At 37.9% G+C, this 25,523-nt stretch overlaps 1 protein-coding gene across 1 annotated transcript in view; it reads left to right on the plus strand.

The window, feature by feature from the left end:
- Nucleotides 1–1,607: 1,607 nt before the first annotated feature.
- LOC142357030 (uncharacterized) overlaps nt 1,608–25,523 on the plus strand; it is a 51,893-nt gene continuing 27,977 nt past the window's right edge. The window contains exons 1-6 of the mRNA XM_075408749.1: nt 1,608–1,646; nt 3,773–3,967; nt 8,792–8,929; nt 19,310–19,469; nt 20,300–20,382; nt 20,792–21,010. Of these exons, the coding sequence (XP_075264864.1) occupies nt 1,608–1,646; nt 3,773–3,967; nt 8,792–8,929; nt 19,310–19,469; nt 20,300–20,382; nt 20,792–21,010 (834 nt within the window). The remainder of the gene's footprint in view (nt 1,647–3,772; nt 3,968–8,791; nt 8,930–19,309; nt 19,470–20,299; nt 20,383–20,791; nt 21,011–25,523) is intronic.

Consider the following 25,523-nt stretch of genomic DNA (forward strand, 5'->3'; position numbering starts at 1 on the left):
ATACGATACAAATAGCGACTGTTGATACGATAGTAAAATTGCAATATGAAAGAGCTCAAATCCAATTACTAGAGAAAATTTTAAATAGCTGAACGCGATAAATAATTCAGTGTAAGAAATTTAAATGCCTGATCGATCGACATTTGGTTGTTCACGCATGACAGTTACTAATGGGCTATTTTTTTGTTAAACAGTTGAAAGGAAGTTTCAAAAGCGTTGGATTTCTTTTTCTCCCCCCACTTCAATTGTCAAAGATTAAAACGAATTCGCACCCTGATGGGAGGGGTACGTCCTGATCAAATTTTAGAATTTCCTGAATAGTATAATTAAAATTATAAAAAAAATCATGAATTGTTAAAATTTGCCTTAATCAAATGACCCATTTGAAATTCTTCATTTTGAGAATTTATGAATAAGAGTTTTCTTATTAAAAGTGAAAGGAAAAGTTGGTCGTTCCCATTATAGCCCCCTCCCCCCCCTCCACCCCCCCCCCCCCCCCAGCATAACATACCCCCAATCATGCTGGTAAATATACCAAAAAGGGGGCTATAATTTTGCAGTGGGGGGGGGGGGGGGGGCAATAATGGATGGGAAAATGCCCGCAACATTTCAGAAATTTTTTCTTAATTTTCTTAAGTGTACGCTTCGTTTTGATTATTTACCTAACTAAAAAACAACGCTTCTCCATTAACGCAATATGTTATTCCGCTGTTTTTGTGTGTGTGTGTGTGTGGGGGGGGGGGAGGTGTTATTTACAACTATTTAGTTAACAGATTTCCTCAATCACACAATGAGAAATAGTCTAACGGAGTGAAAAACTTTTTGTTCATAATCACTTTTATGGATACACTTGAGTTATTTTTCACACAAACTGGCGACTAACTACTTCATTAAAACTGCAAAAACAACAAAAAATGCAATTTGTAAGCGTGAACAAATCTGGTTGCTCACTTTAAAGTAAGTGAACCTGTGTGAACGAATTGCAACAAACTGGGAAATAGAAGGACAAGAAGTTTTGTGGAAATTGGGGCTAAAAGTCTGGCGGAGTTCTATTTTTTAAAAATGCAAATTAACCAAGTCCGGCCCACAATTCTGGATTAATAACCCAAAAATGTCTGGTTTTTCAGGCCACTAAAGCACCTTTACAACTTTTACAAAGTTGCGCTAATCGATATTTTGTGAAATAGCCCAAGTTACGATTTGAAAGCCTCGTTTAGCGAGACTTGAATTTTGGGTCTTTGTTCAGCTGCAAAGGCAAACAAATTGTTGATGTTTTGTTTAGATTCTTGTGTTTGATTAACGCCTCTTGGGTATTGAATTAGGGAAGCGAATATTGTGTTTTTCCACTTAAGTAGATTGGAGTTTGTTCCATAGCAGAAATCCAATAACTTGACAAATGAGGTTAAGTGTGTAGGCATGTGAAATAAAGATTTAAATCACAATGATTCAACTGAATGTAAAATTTTACCGAAAAAATTAGTTGCCGTGACGATTCCGATGCAATGCAAAATCTATTTAACATCGTGCTAAAAATAGTCTTGATTAAAATCGAATTAATCACATTTTAATGGAACTCAATGCAAGCTGCAGTACAATAGATAATCATAATGTCTGAAAATGAAGTGTGGAAAACTAATTTCATTAGAGTAACCAAAGTCTTTTTCTTATGATTCGATTATCAATGTTTACTTTTCTTCTGGTTAGAAAATTTTTGGAGCTTAAGGTATAAGGGTACTGCAAAAGTTTACCCTCATTGGTTGATTCCGTTACCAGCAAGGACTTTATGTACTTTAGAAATTGGTCAAGGGACTGATAAAAGTATTTTTTCGTATGATTAACAGATATGAGGTGCATACAAGCAAACATGTCATCAAACAAATTTTCGAGCCCCAAACGAAAGTCAAGTCCTTATTAGCACTGATTCAGTAAAATTGCATGTCTCGGATCAATATAGTATCAGAGCTGTGATTACATTTTAGACTTGGCACCTCTTGAATCCAGTCTTAAGTCTGATAAGTCTAGGGTCAAGTCTTGAGTCACTTCTTGAACCCAATATTTGGTGTTGGTATTCTTTCGTTTGGCAATGAAAGAAAGAAACCACAATTTGCGATTTGTCTTCAAAACCATCCAGAATGAAATACGAAGCACAAGAAAATGCGAGCACTTCCACAAAATTACATTGATAGAGATCAAAAAAAAAAAATTTGATGTTTCCTTAGTTCATGATCACTCCTTTCTGCCCATTGAAAAAAATGGTTTCTGAGTGACTATATGGGACATTTTATGTTGATAGATGCTCAAATCAGAAACAGTTTGGGCAGATTATAAAATTTCATGTAAAAAAATTTGACAACGTTTAGCTGGTATTAAGTGCAGTAATTTTTGATGAATCTTATCAAAATTCTAATTCGCTTTTTAACTGCGCATTAATCAAGACTTGGACAAGACTTGACTTAAAAATTGCCAAATTTTGGCCCGACTTGGACAAGAATTGACTAAAGACTTGCCAAGTCATGGCCAAGACTTGAATTAGATCTCACAAGTTGCGAGCAAACTTTGTGTTCACAAGTCTATAAACTTGAAGGAAGGCGTGATCCATAGTGATTTGTCAATTCAAGACGTGTTTTTCACTAGAGAAACACTGATCAAGACTTGAAACTTATTCGGGAGCACTTGAATGCGTGGAAAACGAAGGGATGCACATATTATGAAAGCAAAGTCACAAAACATTCAAATTTCTTGGATTCGAGCTACTCCGAAAAAAAAACTTAATCTTTTGAGGTTTAAACAAAGAAACGTTGAAGATAGGGTTGAAAACTGTCGTAACAATAGCTGTAATAATAAAAAAAAAATCACGGTGTAGCGGTTAAAGTTGTAATTAAGGTGTTCGACAAAGTAATAAGTAATAATGAAAGTTATATTTATTTAGTGTTCAGGAAAAAATTTTAGATGTTTTGTTGTAATTAGCAAGTCTAAACACAAACAAACAGACAACTTTAATCTGAAGGATTTCAGCGCATATTTTTGTAGTTCTGGGGAATTCTAGGGGGTACTTTATATTTATAATGACACTTTTTGAAATGACACTCAAAATTGTTCTTTGTTCAGCTTAAACATTGTCTAAAAACGCGTGTGCTACTATAGCGTACTTTTATAGCATTAATGTCTACTTTAAATGGTTACTTTATTCAGATCCCTAGTCTTAGCGTATGAAAATACCTTCTTAGACCAAAATTGTCCATGAAAAGACCGTACTCGACCAAAATTGGCTATGGTAAGACTTGGTTTTGACTTTTAGAACTTCGACTTAAGCTGGTCTTAAAAAATAGTCTTCATATATAGTGTATTGAACGTACAAAATTGATAATCATAGATTCCAAAGCACCAGAAGTTACTCTGTTACAGGCTGATGCCCAACAAAATAGAACTCGGGGCAAAAATGATATTCTTGAAAATATATTGACAGTCGACGAACACCTCGACCAAGTATTGACTTTAAAAATGAAAATTCATCAGATCTGTATTGAGTCTATTTTTTAATGCACGGTATTTTTATGAGTTTTTTTGAAAAAATAAATGCATGATTCTGACAGAGTCTGAATTAGAGTCTGAATCAGAGAAAATCAGACCAAAATGTGACATGAACAGACTCTGAATCAGTACTGAGTTACTTATGAAAAACCTCCTGATTCAGTACTGAACTACTCTGAAATTTAGGTACTGGTGTTCTGAAAAGTTATATTTCGATTTATTAAAGATATCCCATTTTCAGTTGGTCGAGGAACTACAAGCCAAAGAGGAGGACATTGCCTCAATGGAGGGGAGGAGGGACAAATTGAAGGAGGGATTAGAGACGGCTGAACAAATTGCGGTGGAGACACAACAAGATATTGAGGAGAAAAGGAAGCTGTTAAAAGAGCACCAACTAAATATTGAGAGGGTTCGGCGACTCAATGGCGAACAAAAGGTCTGCGAACAAAGGGCTAATCTGGGTCGAAGTGTCACGCAGTTAAAGATCACTAAGAAAGTTAAATATTGCGGTGAATTCGGGTAAAATTTTTTCTTGTTCAAAATGCAGTGAACGCGGCAAATTATTTTTTACAGCATAAGTGGGTTAAGAAACAAATAATCGCTTAAGCGATAAGAAAAACAACCGAGCGCTTAAACTTGAAACATTTAAAAATAAAATTCATCGCTCAATTCGACGCAATCAACAAAAAATTATATAATCATGATTTTCGCATTGAACATTATTAGTTTCTCTTCCGTACCTAACTCCAAGTGTGTTTCAGCGAGAGACATTTTAATTTTAATTAGAATTAATTGTATTTAAAACTCCAAAAGCAGATCTCGAATATAAACCTAACCTGTTATCCAAGTAAAAATGTTACTAAGACTTAGTATCTTTGCATTTTCAGTCGGTACTTGACTATTTTTTTATTTTGGCAAACAAACAAGCTACCATGGACATTTAGCTTAGAACAAGTCTTATCTTGAATGATTCAGACAGAAAAACGGTTATCTGGTAACATTCTGGCAGACTGAATGGTTATCTTGCAATATTCTGGCAGATTCTGCCATAATCTGGCAAGATAACCATTACGAATCAATTGGGGGAGTGTTATTTTGATTGAATGCAAATTTTGAACTAACCGTTTTTGTTCTAGAACGTTCTTTCCAAATTCTGAGCAGTTTGAATTCTCGTCAAAAATAACGGGATAAACAGGTACAACCCGAGCATTAAACTCTGTCAGTAGCACTCTTAAGTTACTCAGGAAGAATAAATTCATGTTTTAAGGAAATTCGAATGTTATGAGGTAGCTCCCCCACCCTTATTTTCAACACACCCGTACTTTTCTCCTGTTCAGTCATTACCTTTCATAGTTGAAGCTATATTCAATCAGCGCCGACTCGTCACCTGTCGTTTGAGAGTAATTTACCTAAGCGTAATCTGTTAATTTTTTGGGTCTTTCCCTATATATCCCCTCCCACGAAATTATAACCTAGCATTAGGGTATAATTACCATGATTGGGGGGAGGGTGGGCTATAGGTTAGATGGCCACTAAGTTGGGGTAGGGGGAGTTTTAACGGGAAACACCCGCTTTGTTTCGGATCACCACAAGTCGGAATTAACATGCTGAAGGATCCGTTTTTGAGATCATGAACAGTTTTGTATGTTGCCCAATGAACAATGTCAAACCTATGTACACAACAAATTACAGGAAAATAGTAAAAATACCACTAACAAAGGAAGCGCTAAAGAAAGAGAATCGCAGATTCTAATTCAACTCAAGATAATTATTCGAAATTGAATATCAATCTCATAATTCTAAACTGATAATAAACAAATCTGACGAGGATTAAAAAACATCTTATTAATAAATTTGACCATTTGTTTTATCTTTATACATGGTTACCGTGAATTCACTCTAAAGTTCTCCTTTATTCATCAAAAACCTCGAGTATTAGTTAAAAGTATCCACATTTACATCTATGAGTTATTTAGAGTCATACATCAATTTTTTTAATCAATTGATATTAGTTGAGGAGGGAAACAATATAAATTAATTGGAAAAGCCCGGATCAATTCAATTGACTTTTCTCGCCTTTTCACCTTTCAGATTTAAAAAAAACCAAAAAACTGCTTTAGAAGAATTGAAGAGCCATATCTTTATCAAGTGTAGTATCAAAAAGTGATTCAAAGTATCTAATATAACGAATTACAGATCCTGAATTTTTTAGAAATCAACTAAAAACGTATAAAAAAGTTATATTTCGTTCTTACTCCGGCAAAAAATATTCGACTTTCGCACAGCAAGTTTTCACAAAATTTGTTCACTCTACGCGTTCGGACCAACGTTTAACAGGGTTTTGCATGATGTCAGCATTTGATCACTATTGCTCAGAAACAAAGAAGGACGATATATATATATATGTATATATATGTATATATATATATATATATATATATATATATATATATATATATATATAAATTTCCTGAACAGCTCATATTATCATATTAGATGGTAACGGTTGTCACATTTGATCAAAAATATCATAATTTTGAGGAAAACTTAGGTACTAAAAATCGAAATATTTTGCTTTTCCATTTTTTGACGGCTCGAGACCACTTATTATCGACTAGTACAGTATATCAACTATTCGTATACAGCCACATTTTTTAAAATTTACTGTTATTTTGTATAATCTGAGGCATTTTTGTGTAAGATAAAAATTATTTTTGTATTTAAGAAAAAAAATGAAAAGAGAGTAGAGGTAAATTTTTCAAACCAAATGTATTTTTATGACTTGAGAACAAAAAAAAATGGGAAAAAAGAGATGATTTTCAGTTTGGAACCAATTTTGATTCATATTTGGTTTCTTTTTGACGCTTTCAACTCATATCTAGTGGTCTTGGCAACTTTGAATCTACTTGCTTTCTAAGATTATAAAATATTCAAGATTGTTGTTTTTCTGTTATTTTGTCTACAATTGACAGGTCCTGTTGACTCTGAAACTTTGCTTGTCTCTCTAACTAACCGAGTTTTAAGTTTGGTTTGTTGTATTGTTATTTGTTGCTATTTATTTTCATTGAAATGAAGTTTGATGGCTCTATCATGAATTTTATTTCAATCTGTCTGAAATATTCAATTCATTTTGTCTGGTTAAGAGATTATTTTTCCAACATAATTGACAAAAAAATTCTGAGCTTTTTTATGTTTGGTCGGTGTTCTTCTATCTTACTGATGCTTTTGTCATAGTGTCAGTCATGACAAATCAAATAAAAATTATAATTAAACAATTTGAATCTATGTCATAGTTCCAGTTTATAAATAATTTTTCTATTCCGGCGCACAGAAATCACACCAGTGACCTTTTACTTTGCTGTCCTTGTTTTGTAATAAGTTTGCAGTCTCTTATTCAAACCAGTGGAAATATATCTCATCAATTCTTTATGGAAACCAGATTGAAACTAATATAAGACCTGAATTGGGAGGCTTATGGTTTAATCAATTTGCGACCACTTTTTTTGAGCAAAAAATTGCTTCCGTTGTTTTTTCATTCATGTTGGTTTTCATCTTTGTGTTGTTATTCAGTCTCAGTAACACACAAGTCACATCGACTTTCTAATTGAGAAAAATTGAATATTTTTTATGATTAAGGTCTAGTTAATGGTTTTTGGACATGTGCACAGTTCGATTTCAAAAGAAAAATTAGTGAAATTTAATTGTAGCTGTGTTGTATTTAACTTTGTTGCGTGGTTTCTTAGCCTTTTTACAATATTTGACATATGCTTTTTAAGGATTATTAATTTTATGCTGTTCAAGAGTTCAAGTTTTAGTTGCGTGTTTCAATTGCATAGATGCCACTTTTCAAAAGCAGTGATAAAATACGACAAATGCAGTAATAAGATCTTTTTTCTCCTTTGTATTATGCGATGTTGGCGTTTGTGGCAAACGCAAAAGGTCCCAAAAAGTATATAATTAATTTGATTGAGTTTTTATGTGTTATTTTGTGGCTGCACAAACGACCGATACCAGGCATGAAAAAACAGTCCTGGAGAGATAACTGGTATGAAGAGTATTTGTCTGGACTACAAGATGTTCTCGACGTTGGCTGGAATTAAAACAACCATCCTCAAATTTGGCTGGACAATTAAACGTGTCCTGGAATTTGGCTGCGGACAAAAAATGTCAGATTTGCGTTGGGTAAATTTCTCATTCATATTTAAAATTATAGATATGAATGAGAAATTTACCCAACGCAAATCTGACACTTTTTTTGTCCGCAGCCAAATTCCAGGACACGTTTTATTGTCCAGCTATATTCGAGGATGGTTGTTTTAATTCCAGCCAACGCCGAGAACATCACATTACGATGCAGAGGTATACCCCAAAATTTCCGCCTTTGTAAAATTGGCTGGAAAATTAGTTACATACAATGAACGAAATTAGGTGACATCCTTTGTATCTTACTTTTCGAAAAAGGGGTTCCGCCAATTTTGCGAAATAAAAGACCATTCGGTGCGTTTAGGTAACAAATCTTGTAGCACGTTTCCGCTCAATTTAGGTATCTATTATTCGCGCGCATTTTGTGCATGCAATAAGCACTTTAATAAAGATTTAAATGAAGCCTTCAAAGCTTTAAAGTACTTTAAATACATGCAACCACAAAAACTGATCTTTTTTCCGAAAAATCCCTCGCACATCAAAGACTTTGTATATCAATGTGGGATTGGCCAATTTTAATAAGTAGTAAAAAATAGTACTAATAAGTAGAGATAAGCAGTAATAAAGTAGTAATAAAGGACTACTAGTAGTAATAAGTTAGGCTTAATTAAATAAGTAGTAATTAAGTTAGGCTTAATTGCGGATTATATGCGAAATCGAGCTACATTGCGTGCGAAAAATCGATACATAAATGGAGCGGATGCGTAATACAACTCGCGCGAAAAATAGGTTATTAAGTTTGTACTTGTATTTCGCGGCTAAAATTAGGACACTTTTGCGAACACGGGATACGCTACTCCCTTCCATTTTGCCGGTTTCTGCTAAAGTACCTATTTTCCGCAATATTGTTCCAGTTTCAATGTATTAACATAGTAAAAACGAACACGAGATACACGCATCGGGCATATCTGCCGGTGACGATTTGGGTATACCTCTGCATCGCAATGCACGCAGTCCAGACAAATTCTTTGCATACCAATTATTTATCCAGGACTGCCTTTTAAATATTCTAATTTTAATTAATTTTAATGACTGTATCTAATTAATTTGTTCGCAGATATCGCGTGAGAAGGTTGCGTACGAGATTGACGTGTTGGCTGCCAAGTATCTGAACCTGCAGGATAGTTGCAAAGTGCAGTATAAGAGACTGGATGATCTCACTGGAGACACCAAACTCAAAACTGAAGAAGTCAAGGTTACTCAATTTTAACAACTTTCATCACTCCTTATTTTCAAACAGATTTTTGTCTAATTCGTAAATAAATCTTTGCTAAAACATAAAGCATGCATAATTAATTGTTATGATTCAGTTAGAACTAATTACAGCGTAGTATCTCATTATATTGAAATCCTTCTATGAGGTATAAATTCGTTTTCTGAACTCTATGGTTCTTAGGACAAAATAAAAAAACTCTTATCTGAGGATAACTTTTGAATTTCGGGCTATTGTGTTCAAAAGTGGGATGTGCGAGTGATGTGTGTGTGCGCTTGTGCGTACGTGTATGTGTGTGTGTGTGTGTGTGTGTGTGTGTGTGTGTGTGTGTGTGTGTGTCGTGCAACAATCAAGTCAGAAGTAAAACTTGAAAAAACATTGACTTTTGTCCTTATCGCAACCAAAACGAGTTGGTTGTTCCCGCAACTTAAAACTGATATAAAAAACTTAACAAACTGTCTAGAACAATGTAATTGAACCTTATCTACATTCTCTTACATTTTATGGTTTACCCCTCGTTCAAAGAACAAAACCTTCTTTCCCCAAAACAATTTTGAGGACAAAAGTCTCCCCTGTTACTGGCAAAAGTCTCTTAGGACACAAAAGAGACACAGTAAAGACACAGAAGAGACACAGTAAAGACACCGAAAAGACACAGAAAAGACACCGAAAAGACACAGAAAAGTCACAGAAAAGAAAAGACAAGCAATTTTTTCAGCGACGAAGCCAAGATTGGGTTACAGACGTTACCCAGCAGACGATTTTTTTTTGGAAATTGGGTTTCAGACGTCACCCCGACGAGAGGATCTGTTTTTTTTACTGGTTTCAGACGTCACCAGCAGAAGTCCGCCCGAGGTCTCAGACGTTACCTCTGATGTCCTGTTCCCCGGTTAGAGCCATCCAAAATCTCTACTTTTTTTTCGACAAAAAGCCTTCAAAAAATTGATTTTTGTCCCAAAAAAAAACTTTTTGTTACTATAACACCTCGATTGATAAACCTTGACTAGTAATATTATTTTCAAAGCGAGTAAAGGCAATTTTCTAACTTTGAAAGAAAATTATGCGAAAAAAACGCACAAAATTTAGAGAAATGTTCCTTAAATCAGAAAAATCGAAAAACATAAGTTAGTTTTCTGACTACATATCCATTTGAATTGCGGAAAAAACTATTAAACCACTCTTTTGAATTGGTTTGTAATCAAGCAGAAAGCTATTTGCATCGATATATCCAATCAGTATTATACAAATGAGAAATGTCAGAAAAAATTTTTTGAATTCAGAAAATTCAAAAAACACAGTTTAGTTTTCTGACTACATATCCGTTTGAATTGCGGAAAAAACTATTAAACCACTCTTTTGAATTGGTTTGTAATCAAGCAGAAAGCTATTTGCATCGATATATCCAATCAGTATTATACAAATGAGAAATGTCAGAAAAAATTTTTTGAATTCAGAAAATTCAAAAAACACAATTTAGTTTTCTGACTACATATCCATTTGAATTGCGGAAAAAACTATTAAACCACCCTTCGGAATTGGCTTTCGATCAAACAAAAAGCCACTTTTATTGATATATCATATCAGCATTATATAAAGTGGAAATGTCAGAAAAAATTTTTTGAATTCAGAAAAATCAAAAAGCACAATTTAGCTTTCTGACTACATATCCGTTTCAATTGCGGAATAAACCCTTAAACTACTCTCCTGAATTAATTTGTAATCAAACAGAAAGCCATTTTCATCGATTTATCCAATCAGTATCATATATATGAGAAATGTCAGAAAAAATTTTTTGAAATCAGAAAATTCAAAAAACACAAGCTAATTTTCTGACTACATATTCATTTGAATTGCCGAATAAACCACTAAACAAACCCCTACAACAAGTCATTGTCATTCGGTTTGATGGTTTCACCTGTATATGGAAGTAAATAGAAAGTCATTAGGCGCCACAGCAAATATCAAAACTTTCATTTGACGAAAATAACTAGCTTTTTAATTTTTTTTTGGAAAAAACTTCCAAAACTTGATTTTTTGCAGAAGTCCTCGGTCTCAGACGTTGCCGTCTGCGAAGTCCCTTTATCCCTATTGGTTTCAGACGTTACCATCAGCAGAAGAGGAGTTTTCGAAGAAAATTGGTTCCAGTAGTCACCAGAAAATTTGATGTCTCTTTTTTTTCTACTTTCAATATTTTTGAAAAGCAGATCTCAGACGTTATCTGTGGGAGAAAGTTTTGAGAGTTTATTAGAGTCAATGCAATCTATAAATAACGAAAACAGAGTGAAAAACAGCAGACAAAGTCACACAGTTTTAAAGATAACGAAAAAGCTTTTGCAAAACCCGAAAAAAGACAATACACCAAAGAGTTCTAAAGATTTCCACAATATGATTCGTCTCTGCAAATTTCTAGCATTCAGTAGCCCTCCTGTAGCCCTTGTTGCCTAAACGCATCGCATTTTTACTAATTTCTTATCTTTAGCCGTCACAACAACAATAAACTCCTAGAAAAAGAACAGGTTTCAAAGTTATAAATTCGCAAAAACTGTGAGAGGTATTTATTAATCATAGTGTTTGGTTAGGGTTAGGGAGTTAAGACAAATTTTCTTGGGTAGTTTCATAAGCTTTCTGGTTGGTAATCTATTCCTATTTGAGGGAAACAGACGAGTGTTTTGAGGTTTTCAAGAAAAAGGAGTTTAATGTAACAATTATTTGAGTTCTGGTCTAATATTGGTTCAACTGCATAATTGTAGCAAAGCACAAGTTTCCTGTCAACTACAGTAGCCAGACACACTAGTTAAAACAGTTAAAGCCAGCTATTTAACCAAAACTTGTGTTAATTCAACAAAAAACAAGCAATTATTTAAGTCTGTTGAACGAAAGTCGATTAAAGCGCGCGAACGTTCGGAAAAGCTTTTAAGTTTTTTTTAGCGCAAAAGGCAAGATTTAGCACACAAAACACATTCTAGGACATCACTTTTTGAGAAAATTTGCGTCGCCGGTCTTTTGAACAAGAAAAAACTAGGATCATTAGCATTCAAACCTTAGACAATTTTTTTTACATCAAAAATTTGCGTCGCTCCGGTTCTAAGCCGTTTTTCACCTTCAGTAACAAGCTTCTTCACCTACATCATCAACAATCAGCTACAACAAAGCAGCAGCCACCAATATGTCAAAGCAGAACAGCGCTGAATGTCAGTTTGCCATCAATATGTTCAAAGCGACAGAAATGTCAATGAAGAAACTGCTCGATCTCCTTGAGAAAACTGTGGAGCAGAAAAAGAGTTTCCGGTCATTGTCTTTGATGATCAACAAAATCAAAGGCCAGGAAACAGAGCTCAAGAAACTCTCAGAGGAAGTGATGAGACAGCAGCCACATCAGAGCACTGCATCATCAATATTGAATAGGCAAACGACACTAATAACTCGCCTCAATGAACTGGAACTGCAAGTTGATCTGTTGGACGACGATGGCCAGCTCAGTCAGTCTTCTAGTCGCATTAGAGATGATGTCAGCATGATCTCCAGCAGAAGAAACCTGTCTCGGCAATCAACACCTGCGCCCAGTGACGACAAGGAACGAATCCAGCATCAGCGCGACATAGAAGGAAAGCAGACCAGCAGTAACATCTTCAATCAGCCGCCTCCATTACCACCACGGCCAAGACAACCATCACTGTTTCTGCAAACATCTAATGAACCAGGACTTCAAATTCAACATGTGCTTGAAGCCCATCAAAGAAATCCTAAAAAGGAAGTTCATGAAAATCTTCTAAAATCCAAAACTAAACTTGGAAACGAATTAAACGTTCCGAATCCTTTTCCCTGCTTTGACAAAGATATCAGCCAAAAATTCACATCTCCAACAAGATCAGGGAAACTTGAAATTGCCTCCAACCTGGTAAATAGAGATGTCTGCGATATTGAAACAGCTCAAATCAACTTGAGTGACAACTTTGACACGTCGCAGAACCTTTTGCCTCCAATCCAAAATTTGAACCTTTCAGGTAATCACTCACTTTCAAACCCCTTCATTTTGGCAGATCCAACTATTCAATTACAAGCAGATGGTCTTTTTGCCCAAAACTCGGCATTGGAGAAAACCCTTAATTTAAAGTTGCCAAAGCGAAGAAACAATCAGGATTCATATGCCAACAGAAATCCTCAATATCATAATTTTCCCAATCTACAACAGAATGTTGGACCTTCTGAGGTTCAAATAGGAACAAATGGATACCTCGATAGTCAAGTGTTGAACTGTGATCTGCAAAAACTCCCCTGCTTACCCACAGTGGCAAACAGAACCTCACATCTTCCAAGTACAACTGATAAAATAGTGGCAGAAAACAATTGCCTACAATCCAATCAATATATTAATCCTATAACTGGGGTACATTCCGCAAGTGTTCCTCCAATTACCGTACAACTGATGGAACAACAGCATCAAAATACCGTCTTAAATCCTGCAGCTCCTAATTTTCTGCCAAACCAGGTAGCTCCACAATCAAACGGAATTACGGCTCCTCTGCAATTTCCACAACCTGTTAACAGTCAACACGGTTTTACCAGCACTTTCCCAGTTAACCAAAATGTGACACAACCCAGTCAGTTGTGTAACAACCAGTTTGTTCCTGACTCTCAAGTTCCATCGAACTGTCAAGCTCCATTAACTTCCACGATCCATGCCCCAATGTGCATTAATCAACACTCAAATCCTGCTGGACAAAATCAGTTGAGCCAGCCTTTAATTTACCAGAGTTTACTGCCCACTGTCAATCAACACATAAGCTCAGCATACTCGAACCCTAATGTAACACAGGAAAAAGGAAATGTTGATTTCAAGCATTCAATCAAATTGCCACCTTTGAAACTTCAGAATTTCAATGGTGATCCTATCCACTTTCACGAGTGGATCAATAATTTCAACACGATGATTCACAACAACCCTTCCATTACAGACACTCATCGTATAACTTACTTACAGAATTCTGTGAGTGGGAAAGCAAAAGACTTGATTCCTGCTTACTCCTGCGATCCATCCTATTATCAGACAGCACTGAATGAACTAATCCGACATTTCGGTGATCGTACTATAGTTGTTAATGCGTTCATTAACCAGCTTGAAAACTGGCAAATGAACTTCCAAAACAAGCAAAGCTTCATTGCCTTTTCCTCATTTTTGAAAAGACTTGTGCAAGCCTTCCAATACCTTGGCTTTACAGCAGACCTCCAGTCTAAAACACTCATTAAGAAAGCCAAAGAGAAAACGCCACATCATTTGGTTCTGAAATGGACAGAACATTGTCTCACCGAGCTCAACTCAGACCCAACTCTTGTGGATTTTCAACAGTGGTTGGGGCTCCAAGCTCAAATCTACGACAAAGTGAGTCGAGAAAGCAATCAAAGAACCATCAGTTCTCAAGCCTCAAAGTTTGTCAACTCGAACAACCCGCAAACCAAGCAATACAATGGCAATCTCTCAGTGTCAGTCAACAACGCATCAGCGGAAAACAGTAGAAAACAATGGAACTTTGGGCCTCAGCAAAAGCAACCGTCAATTTCACAAAACGTTCCGAACAAAACCTTTAACACAAAACGATCTTGTGAGAAGTGCAAACAAGAACACAGCATTGCCACATGCCCTGAGTATCAATTGTGCTCACCAAGTGATCGATACAACCTTGTCAGCCAAAATAATTTGTGTACAAACTGCTTGAGCAACAAACACCACAAACAATCGTGCCCATCGCAAAAACGATGTCAGGTTTGCAGTGGATTCCACCACACAACCCTTCATGATCCCGCCAAGCAAATCAAACGCCCTACAGCAGCTTTTTCTACTGAAGTTTTTTCTGGTAACAATCCAACAGCTTCGTCTAGTAGCAAAGCTTCAAGTCAAACTCCAAATACATCTTCTCAACAGAAAAGTCAAACAAACAAAGCCCCCAACAGCCGTTATGGCCAAACTTTCAACAACCAAAGCCAGCAAAACGTGCAACGACGTAATTTAAACGGCAATGCAATTAACCAATCGTTCAGCATTAACCAATGCTCAGAAACACCGAAGAATTGGTATGAGCAATTGCAGCTTATTCCAGTTTCATTCCTCAAGGGGAATAAAGCCTTCGATACCTACGCCCTCATAGACCCCGGTAGCCAATTCAGTTTTGTATTGGACGCCATAGCTGAATTTCTTGAGCTTCCCCGTGAAACACAACAGTCAGTACCACTACAATTTCTCAATACAGAGAACAGCATGTCCCTCTCAAAAATTGTTGAGCCAGTCACAATAACTCCATATAAGTCAACTGAAATATCGTTTGAACTCTCTCGAACGTTCAGCACCCCGTCTCTGAACGTCGCAGCTGCAAAAACTTTTGAACTTAATCAAATTTGTGATGCCTTCAACAGTTTGCGCCACATACATTTCCCAAATATTGCCGATGGCAAAATCGGCGCCCTCCTCGGTGTTAACGCATTCGCATTCACCTACCCTACACATGTTATACCTGGCAATCAAAATCAACCGTTTGGTGTGAAAACTAAACTTGGTTGGACCCTCGCTGGTGAATATGAGAATTGTATCTCAGCCACCACTCAACAGCCCGCAACTCAGCAGAAGAAATTTATTTTCCATGTATCAAGAAACAGATCAGATGAACCCGGACTTGACGAACTTGTTCAACAGTTCTGGAGTATTGAAGCTGATGGCATTCAGAAGGACCGTGAACAAGTTTACACAAAGCAAGAAGAACAGTTTCTTGATATTTTGAAGAACTCCATCAATCACAATGGTGAGAGATATGAAATCAAACTGCCTTGGAAATCAGAAATAAATTTGGAAAACAACTTCTATTCTGCACTGAACCAAGTCAAAAGCCTTAATACACGCCTTCAACGTAAGCCTTTGTTGCAGGACAAATACAATGAGACTCTCTTGACAGACCTCGAGAAAAACTATGTCAAACCGGTGGAAATGCAAGATCCTCAACCAGACAGAATTTGGTACCTGCCACACCATCCTGTGGAAAATATCAATAAGCCCGGAAAAGTCCGCCGAGTTGCAAATGCCGCTTCAAAATTCCGCGGCCAATCGCTTAATTCAAACCTTCTTACAGGACCAGATCTCCTTAATAACCTTTTAGGTGTCCTGATGAGATTTCGAGAACATCCCGTTGCAGTTCTTGCGGACATCGAAGGCATGTTTATGCAAATCGCCATCCATCAGATTGATCAATCTGCTCTTCGATTTCTTTGGTTAGCAGACAATCAGATACAACAGTACCAATTTACCAGACTCATCTTTGGAGCAAATTGCTCACCTTCGTGCGCAATATACGTTCTTAACCATTGTGCCAAAGAAAACAGTCAACAATTCCCAGAAGCCCTCAAAGCCGTCAGAAAGCACTTTTACATGGATGACTACATCCAATCAAATGCAACAGAACAAGACGCTTGTAAGGCAGTTTTTCAAACAAAAAATTGTCTGCAAACAGGTGGGTTTCGACTCACAAAATTTGTTTCAAACAGCTCTCTAATTCTAAACCAAATCCCTCCAGAAGACAAAGAGAAAAAGACAGATATTGTTAGAGTTCTTGGTGTTAAATGGAATCTTGAGAAAGACTGCTTTTTTATGAAACCTCTCACTGATTTCCCAAAAGATGCCTCAGCATACACTCAACGTAAGATCTTTAGTCTTGTCTCCTCGATCTTCGACCCAATAGGAATAATGTCGCCATCAACGATCCGTTTCAAAATAGTTCTTCAAGAACTGTGGAAACTTGGGAAAAAATGGGACGATCAAATTGCCCCTCAAGTAGTTAAACCACTTCAAAAGAATTTGGATTTATACTTTTCTTCCCCAGAAGTGACATTGAACAGAACTCTGAATAAGAGTTGCCATTCACCAGAAAGTGAAAATGAAATCCATATATTTGTCGACGCCTCAGCTGTAGCAGTTGCAGCCGTTGCATACTTGAAAACAGTTCCTAACTCAGCCACTGATGTTGAAACTTGTTACCTAATAGGCAAATGCAAAGTTGCCCCAATTAAACAAATCAGCATACCCAAATTAGAGTTGGAAGCCGCAGTCATCGGAGTGCGCCTTCTTTCAACCATCATGAAGGAGTCATCATTTCACATTACTCGCTCTACACTCTGGACAGATAGTCAAGTAGTACTTGACTGGTTATCGACAACCAAGAAGCAACCTGTTTTTGTTGCGAATCGCCTCAAAGAAATCCTTGCATCAACTGATGCTTACCAATGGAAACACGTTGCCACCAAAGAAAATCCAGCTGACCACGGGACCCGTGGTCTCAACCCAGACAAAATTACAGCCAAGTGGCTAACAGCGCCAGCATTTCTTTCCACAAGACAGCTCAGCGCTGCTGAAAACTCTTCAAAGGATGTGTTAGCAACGCATGAAATTTCACGCAATTTGTCGGAGCAAATAATCGACCCGACACGGTTCTCAACTTGGAACAAGTTGCTCCTGACTTTAGCAACAGTCTTCAATTTGCTCTTTCGGATCAAAAAGCAAAGGCCTAAAGATCACCAGTATATAACAGAAGACGTCATTCTTGCAAGAAATCAGCTGATCAAAATTTCGCAGCAAAATTTCTTCTTCTCAACAATCCAAGCCCTGAAACGTGGTTCCAGGATAGATTCAAAGTGCAAAATCCGTTCGCTCAACCCAATGTTGGACAACAATGGAATCCTTCGGTCATGCGGAAGACTGCAATTTGCGCCAGATAACCTCGAAGTTGAGAAATTTCCGATTATACTGCACGCAAAGGACAAGATAGCGAGACTCTATATAGAGCATGCACATAACATTTGCGTTCACCAAGGAACAGAGCCAGTGAAAGCTTTTGTGCAGCAAAGATACCACATCATTGGACTCAGAAAAACACTTTTGAGTATAAAGTACAGATGTTTTCTCTGCAGACGATTTGCCGCTCAAAACATTCAACCCGTCATGGCTCCCCTCCCTGCCTGCCGTTTCCCGACAGACTCTACCCAGTATCCTTTCGCGAACAGCGGAGTCGACTTTTTTGGACCCTTTTATATAGAGGATGCCAAAGGACAGATTGAAAAACACTACGGCCTCATCTTCACTTGCCTGGTTACTAGGTGTGTCCATCTAGAAGCTTGTCCCGATCTCAACACTGACACTTTTTTAAACGCCTATCGACGTTTTGTAAGCCGCAGATGCCAGCCAACAACAATGCTCAGCGACAATGGCAAGACATTTATTGGTGCATCTGAGGAACTAAAAAGATCTGTGAAACGTCTCGACAACGACAAAATCTACAAAGCAATGGCAGCAACGAACACAACCTGGAAGTTCAATCCTCCCTATGGACCTCATTTTGGCGGTATTTGGGAGCGCTTGATCCAGACCGCGAAACGCACTCTATTGATCATTCTAGGCTCCAGAAGGCTGTCGCTTGATGTGTTCAGGACATTTTTGGTCGAGACCGAAGCTATATTGAACTCCAGACCACTAACGATTGTCGCTGACCTTCCAGAAAATGAAATGCCTCTCACGCCAAACCATTTTCTGATCAACAGACCGTTCAACTCTCTCCCACCAGGAAAGTTCGACAGCCAAGAACCCGCCAGTTTCAAGTCTTGGAAGAATGTGCAGCAAATGGTCAACCATTTCTGGAAACGACTCGTCAAGGAGTATCTTCCGACACTGTTAAAGAGGTCCAAATGGAGCGATAGTGACCAAACACCACTCAGAGTCAACGACATCGTTTGGATTCTGAAAGATATGACTCCACGTGGAATTTGGCCCCTTGGACGTGTTCTTGAAGTCTATCCTGGACGAGATGGACAACACCGTGTGGTGAAGGTGAAAACGGCTTACGGCACGTACGTTCGTCCGGTCTCCGCCCTCGCACGTGTTTTGGCTGATTAGCCTATTTTTTCGTGACCTTTTTTCGAAACGGTTTTCTAGGCAACTTGGGTTACACCCTCTTCGACGATCTGGTCAAACGTCTGTGATGTGTTAGTTGGCCTCCTCTTTCCCCTGGAGCATGTCGTGCAACAATCAAGTCAGAAGTAAAACTTGAAAAAACATTGACTTTTGTCCTTATCGCAACCAAAACGAGTTGGTTGTTCCCGCAACTTAAAACTGATATAAAAAACTTAACAAACTGTCTAGAACAATGTAATTGAACCTTATCTACATTCTCTTACAGTGTGTTTGTGTGAGTGTGAGAGAGTGTGTGTGTGTTTGTGTGTGTTTGCGTACGTGTGTGTATATATGAATGTGTAAATGTGTGTGATGTGTGCGCATTGCGCGTATTCAAATTGTACATATTTAATTGTGCGGGAGTTTGCAAATGTGTGTAGAGTACGGAGCAGGAGTGTGAGGTGTTGAAGATGCAGATTGAGAAAGTGGAGAGGGTGTGTGGGGTGTTGAGGGATAAAATGGAGAAGGTGGAGGAGAGTAAGGGACAGATGGAGGTCGAGAAGAGACATGTCAGGGAACAACAACTCGCCATGGAAGCTGGTTAGTTATTCGTTCTATAGAAGCTTGCTCAAGTTATTCAATCAACTTCTCTTATAAGCTTGTCCACTTAATTGATACGTGGATGTCAAAAAGAGTTCTAAATTACTTAAATTTCTTGATCATTTTTTACCGCTTCTGAGCGTTACCCGGGCCGAAGCAATGAGAGGAATTGCACTTTTAATAGTCATAACCTACAGAAAAACTAAACATATGAGATAATTAATTATTAATTGCAACGTGATGTGTCGAAGCCAACAACATCGGAAAATGATGAAGATATATTTATGTTGTTAAGACAAGTTCCTTTCTATGTGCGATTCTTTCTAAAAATCGAGAATTAGAAGTGACAACGCCTGTTTCCTTGTTAGAGGTTTTTTCCTTGTTTGTTTCCTTGTTTTTGTGGTATACCTCTGCGTGGTAATTGGTTTGATTCATTCCAATGCAAAGTTTTTCAAGTTCCTTTGAACAATTTTGGCTACTAGTCGTTAATCTAAAATCTCCCATATCTCAAGAGAGCGAAACAAACACGTAAAAGGACCTCTTCTCACCTGGTTTCAACAAAATCTAAGTTGAGAATTACCGCATTTTTTCCACAAAAGTTACTTTATCCTGACAACTTTATACTAAATATTTCCTGCGAAAAATTCTAAAAGATTGTAAACTTATTCGATTAGTTTTTACTGGTTGTAATTCCTAAATCACATATTGACGAACAGTTCATTAATAACCTGGAATAAATACAGAACGGGTCTTTGACATAGGAATTTTGACTTAATTTTTCTGTTTTTTCTTTCCAAAAAGTAACAGTTTATAAATAAAATTGTTTACAGAGCAAGCTGATCACAACAGAAGACTTCAATTAGGTCGAAGGGACATCAAAAAAACCCAAGTGGACGATCGCAAGATCAAAAAGGTCAGAACAAATATAAATGTGGCTGTCAGAGATCTTTCTTTTATTAACTTTTCTATACTTAATTTAGTTTTCGTTTTTATACAATTTCCTCATAGATTTGGAGTTTGGAGCTATTAGACAACCCGGGTCTTTCGTCTTTCCCGTTATAGCCCCCCATGAATTATAGCTCCCCATTCATTGTATAATTACCATGATGGGGGGTTAGGTTATCTGACCACTTAGGTGGGGGCTATAATGGGAAAAACCCGAAAACCCTTCGGTATTCTTCGACTCCTTATTTTCTTATGTTTCCCGTTGAAACGTGAAAATCATATCTGAAAAGAATATTTTCATATTACCCCCTTCCCCCCGGCGGTACAATGGCGGGTTTTTACTAACAATATATCAAAATGGTTCTTGTGTGTTACAGGACAAAGGAATGGAGGTTCAACGGACAAAAGACAAGACCCTAAAATTTGACAAGTCTGAATTGAACCAGAAGCTACTGCAGGAACAGATAGAAGTGCACAAGACACAGTACAGTGTCCAGTTCCAGGAGAATGCCAAAACTGACAAACAGAGGCTGGACTACATGAACAAAGCGATGCAGTTCCAAAATGGCTACCTGAAGTTTCTCGAACAGGACAAGGTTATCTTGGATGTCATTGTTTAAGCTCAGTGGACAGATTGAGAAAAATGAGGCATTCTTGCAGGATTATCTTCAATCAGATCTTTTCCTTTTGTGCCCCCCCCCCCCCCCCACCCCCAGTACGTTATGCTCCTCCCAATTACAGAACACGTGTTATTACATAGTAAATCTGTTAGTAACTAAATAAATCTAAGCGAGAGAATATTAACCAATCAGATTCAAGTATTTAAATACGCATAGAAATCGTTCCAATTTACGCATACTGTTCGGAAAAAGTTCGTATAATATAATTTTAAGTAAATAATACCATGATATGTATCGAATAAGGCGGTTTTAGGCTTAATATTTGTCGTCAATGACATCAGACAAAAAACCAGTAAAAGAGCATCAAAAAAACCTTGCCGTCTAAACTCTCACTTGTTGCTATGTACGTACCAATGTTAATACGTTATTGGATTGTACTTTGCTTTGCTATATATATATATATATATATATATATATCGTTCGAATCAGTTGAATTGAGCATCCGAAAGAGTGTTTTACACCTTTATATTGGTGCCGCGACCCGGGAAGCCTTTAGTGTACACTCGTTTAGCTTAATTGTTGAAAAATTTATTCAATAGACTGTTTGGTTTACTTCATTAGTGTCATACCGGAGTGAGACTCAAGTAACAATTGGCCTATTACGTGGGAAATAATCAACGGATCGGAGATTGGAGCACAAATTGAAAACGTAGCCGAAATCTCGAAACCAATTGCAACAAAAATGACAAAAGCCAGCAGTTTTATCAACAATTAAGACAGCGGTTGTTACGAGCATTCTTTCATTGGATCGATGTTATTACATTTTTTTTTCGATTAACAGCTGTCCTGGATTCAGCCCGATAAAGTAGGGTGTTGACAAAATTACACTTTACATTACAAGTGGCCATTCCCACTGACTCTATACGAAGTGAATGATGTATCAGCAAAGAATGCGACCGCTGACTAGAGAATATTTGACAATGTCGTCTTCGTTGGATCAATTGAAATCAGTGACTGTGGTGGCAGCAGATACGGTTGACTTCAACTCAATTGAGATTGGAACCGAGAAAAAAAACTGTAAGAACAGAACAATTTTTTTGCAGTGAATTGATTAAAAACGATTTTAGACGGCAAGAAACCCAACCCCATGCATTTTGGATATTCAATTGGTCGAATCCAATTTTTCTAGATAACTGGTCACCAATAGCCCCACAGTTAAAATTTTAAGATTCAAAAAACTTTTATTTTGAAAGTTTTTGGTAGGCTTACCGAAAATTCGAGAAAATCGATATCGTCGGTTCGTATATCAAAAATAACCTTTGATATAGAGAAAATAGAGAAATCATTATCTTAAATTGTTCGATTTTGAAAAATTTTGGTTAATTTTGATGCAATTCAAAAAACTTTAGAAAATCAATACCGAATATTGATAAACCGTATATTCAAGCTTAAAACCGTCCAGTTTACTGGATTACCGTTCCGTAATCAAGAATTTGCAAAAAATTGACCAAAATTTGAGAAAAATTGGACAAATGCATCAAATTTTGACAAATTTGTCAAAAAAAAATTCCAGCAAGAAGGTTCGTTAATTGAGTGAAACTCATTACACAGAAAAAGTTGTGAAAATTTTCACAACCTCCGGCCTACAAAAAATTATCGAATTCCCATAATTTTTTTCGCCGCTCGTTTATGTACCGTTTTTGTCCGCGTTCTTTTCGTTCTTTAACTTTACAATTCTCCGTTTTCCGTTTTTGTTTTCAATAACGTCGCTCTCCCAAAACTTCGCTTTTCGTTTCCTTCGCTATTTTTCCCATTTTCGATGTAGTATGTCATATGTGATGAAGTATGTTGTTGTTTTTGCTGTAGTATGTTGAGTATGCTAGTATGCTGGTTTGTTGTTTAGGTCTTATAGCTTTCTAGGGTGTGACTTAAGTTTATTCTCGAGTTACGGCTGGCTTGTCCTGGACTTTTTCAACTTTACTAATTTACTAGCCCCCCTGTTGTAGTATATTAGTTTTTGCTGCTGTATGTTTGCGTGTAACTGTATGATTGTTAGTTGGTTTGGTTTGTTGCCTTCTACGGTGTGACTTAAGTTTATTCTGGAGTTACGGATAGATTGTTTCTTCATTTTTCCAGCTTTCATAGACTACAAAAGCGCTGCATATTAATTAATATTTGCTGTAGTTTGTTTAATAATGTTGGTATGCTGATCGGATGTTTAGGTTTGATTATTGCTAGGGTGTGACTTAGGTTTATTCTGGAGTTACGGTTAGTAATTTTTATGCTCTTTTCATCCTTTTAGTATACTATTGTTTGCCGTAATTTAGTTTGTTATTTTCATACGTTAAGCCCCATAATGACTTGTGCTGTTTGTCTCTTGCTGTAGCATCCCTCCTTCTTCCTAGGGTGTGACTTAAGTTTGTTCTGGAGTTACGGCTAGTTTGTTTGGTTGAGTTTGTTGCTGCGGTCTGCTAGCATAGTGGTTCCCGACCTCCCCGCTCGCTGCGTTATCGTCTCCCGCCCGTTCCGACCCGCCTTTCCGTATCGCTGCGTGCTACTCGCTCAACGCCTCCGTTCTGTCCGTCTCGATTCCCGTTTGTTCGTGCGTCCCTCGTTCAGCGTCTCCGTCCCGTCCACTGCATCGCCCGTTTACTACCCGCGTTTTCGCCAGTTCCGTTCCGTTCCCTGTTGCGTTGCGCGCCGTTCGCCCGTCCTTCCCGCCCCGTCCGCTTCGTTTCCCGTTTCGTCGTGCTTCGTCCACCCAGTCCTCTTTCCCCGGTTGCCTGTGTTCCTGTTTAGTCCCTCGTTGCTTTCAAGCACGTTAGACGCACTCTATAATTTCTTACTCACTTTCGCCGAGTAATTCATTACTCGGTAACTTCTTTTCTGCTCTTCGACGTCTTGACTATCAAGCCGTCGTCATTTGGGTTCGGTATAACCCGCATTCCACGTGTTTGGTTGAAAGTTACTCTACATTGATAAACTAGCCATTTCAATATCATGACCGAACTGCAAGAGAAATTGAAAAAGCTCTTTAATGCAAGATCTAATCTGGAATCTGAGTTACGTAACATCCATAAGGACATCACAGATGCCATAGATCGTCAAGACAGGAGGGTTAAGGTTGAACGCTTCGTTTCTAAGTTGAAGGATGTCTTCAGTAAACTGGTGGAGAAGAATGAAGAACTATTTGAATTGGCCAGCAAAGCAGAGAACCCAGAATCAATTTACCCTGTCCTTGAGCAATGGTTGGATGATGTAACTAAGAACAATGATAAATTCTTGCTTGCGGCTAGAGGCTATATTGACTCAGTGGCTCACCGAGACACCGTATGTGAGGGCTTTAACCCTCAAGGGCAATCTAAGAGAAGTTCACGTCAAAAAGCATCATCAATGTCTAGCCAGCGTAAACATGACTTTCTAATGGCAAAATTAAAACGCGAAGAGGCCGAGAAACAAGAACAAGCTGCCATGCGCCTCGCTAAACAAAAACACGAAATTGCCATGAGAAAAAAGGAGCTTGAAATACAAATGGAACAGATGGCACTTCAAGAACTGGAGGAAGACATTACCGCCAGCGTGTTGCAGCAGCTAAATTAGATGAGGCTGATTTAATGGATAATCATTCATTGTTTGGTCACCACTCAAGTGAACTGAATTTGTTTAAAGATAGGGGATCAGATAGAAGTCAGGGACTTGTTCAGGATTGGGTAAATTTGTTTCCAGCAGGTAATTCAAGTGAGTTAAACTTTTCTCGTCCTGGTTCAGCAACCGCCGACCCTCCTGTTAAAGATACATCCCCTAATAATCCTCCAGAAAACCCAAGTAATGTTGCCGATAACTTACATCATCTTGAAATGGTTTCTCAGTACACACGGCCAGGAGTTGCAATTTCTGTTGCCCAGCAGGAAGCTTTGTATCGGGAATATCTCCAGGCTCAACTGCAGCAATCACTCATTGACCAAAGAGCACATAGTCCCTCAGGCAGTGGTGAAGTGAACCAAGTACCAGTCGACGTACAAAATGTCGCACTCCCACCACTTCAACCACCTATGCAACCTCCCCGGCCACCGACACCCGTTATGGCACCAACAACCTCCATTTTTGTACCTGATTTTTCAACAAACCCACAAGTAAATCAGTTCTTGGGTCCGGAAAGCTCCAGTGTGCCTTGCCAATTACATATGTCAATGCCTCATGTTCAACAACAACAGAATCTAACTCAAAGTAACATTCCACACCAAACACAAGTCCCTATTGCCCATTCCCCGCATAAGGTCCCTCCACCTCTAAACCCACTCGTGAACCCGCCTCCCGTGTTCCCATCTCAACATCTATTTATTCCTCAGCCTCCCGTGATTCCGTCGGCCCCTCCAGCGAGCACAGCAACATACTTACCCGTCCCCAACATTCCACAACAAAACATTGTCCATTCACCTCAATCCCGCCTGTTACCATGCCCTACCGCACCCAAACTTCCCCTTAACCG

This window comes from Convolutriloba macropyga, unplaced genomic scaffold (genome assembly GCF_964194025.1).
Source record: "Convolutriloba macropyga unplaced genomic scaffold, txConMacr16.3 SCAFFOLD_1219, whole genome shotgun sequence".
NCBI lineage: Eukaryota > Metazoa > Xenacoelomorpha > Acoela > Convolutidae > Convolutriloba > Convolutriloba macropyga.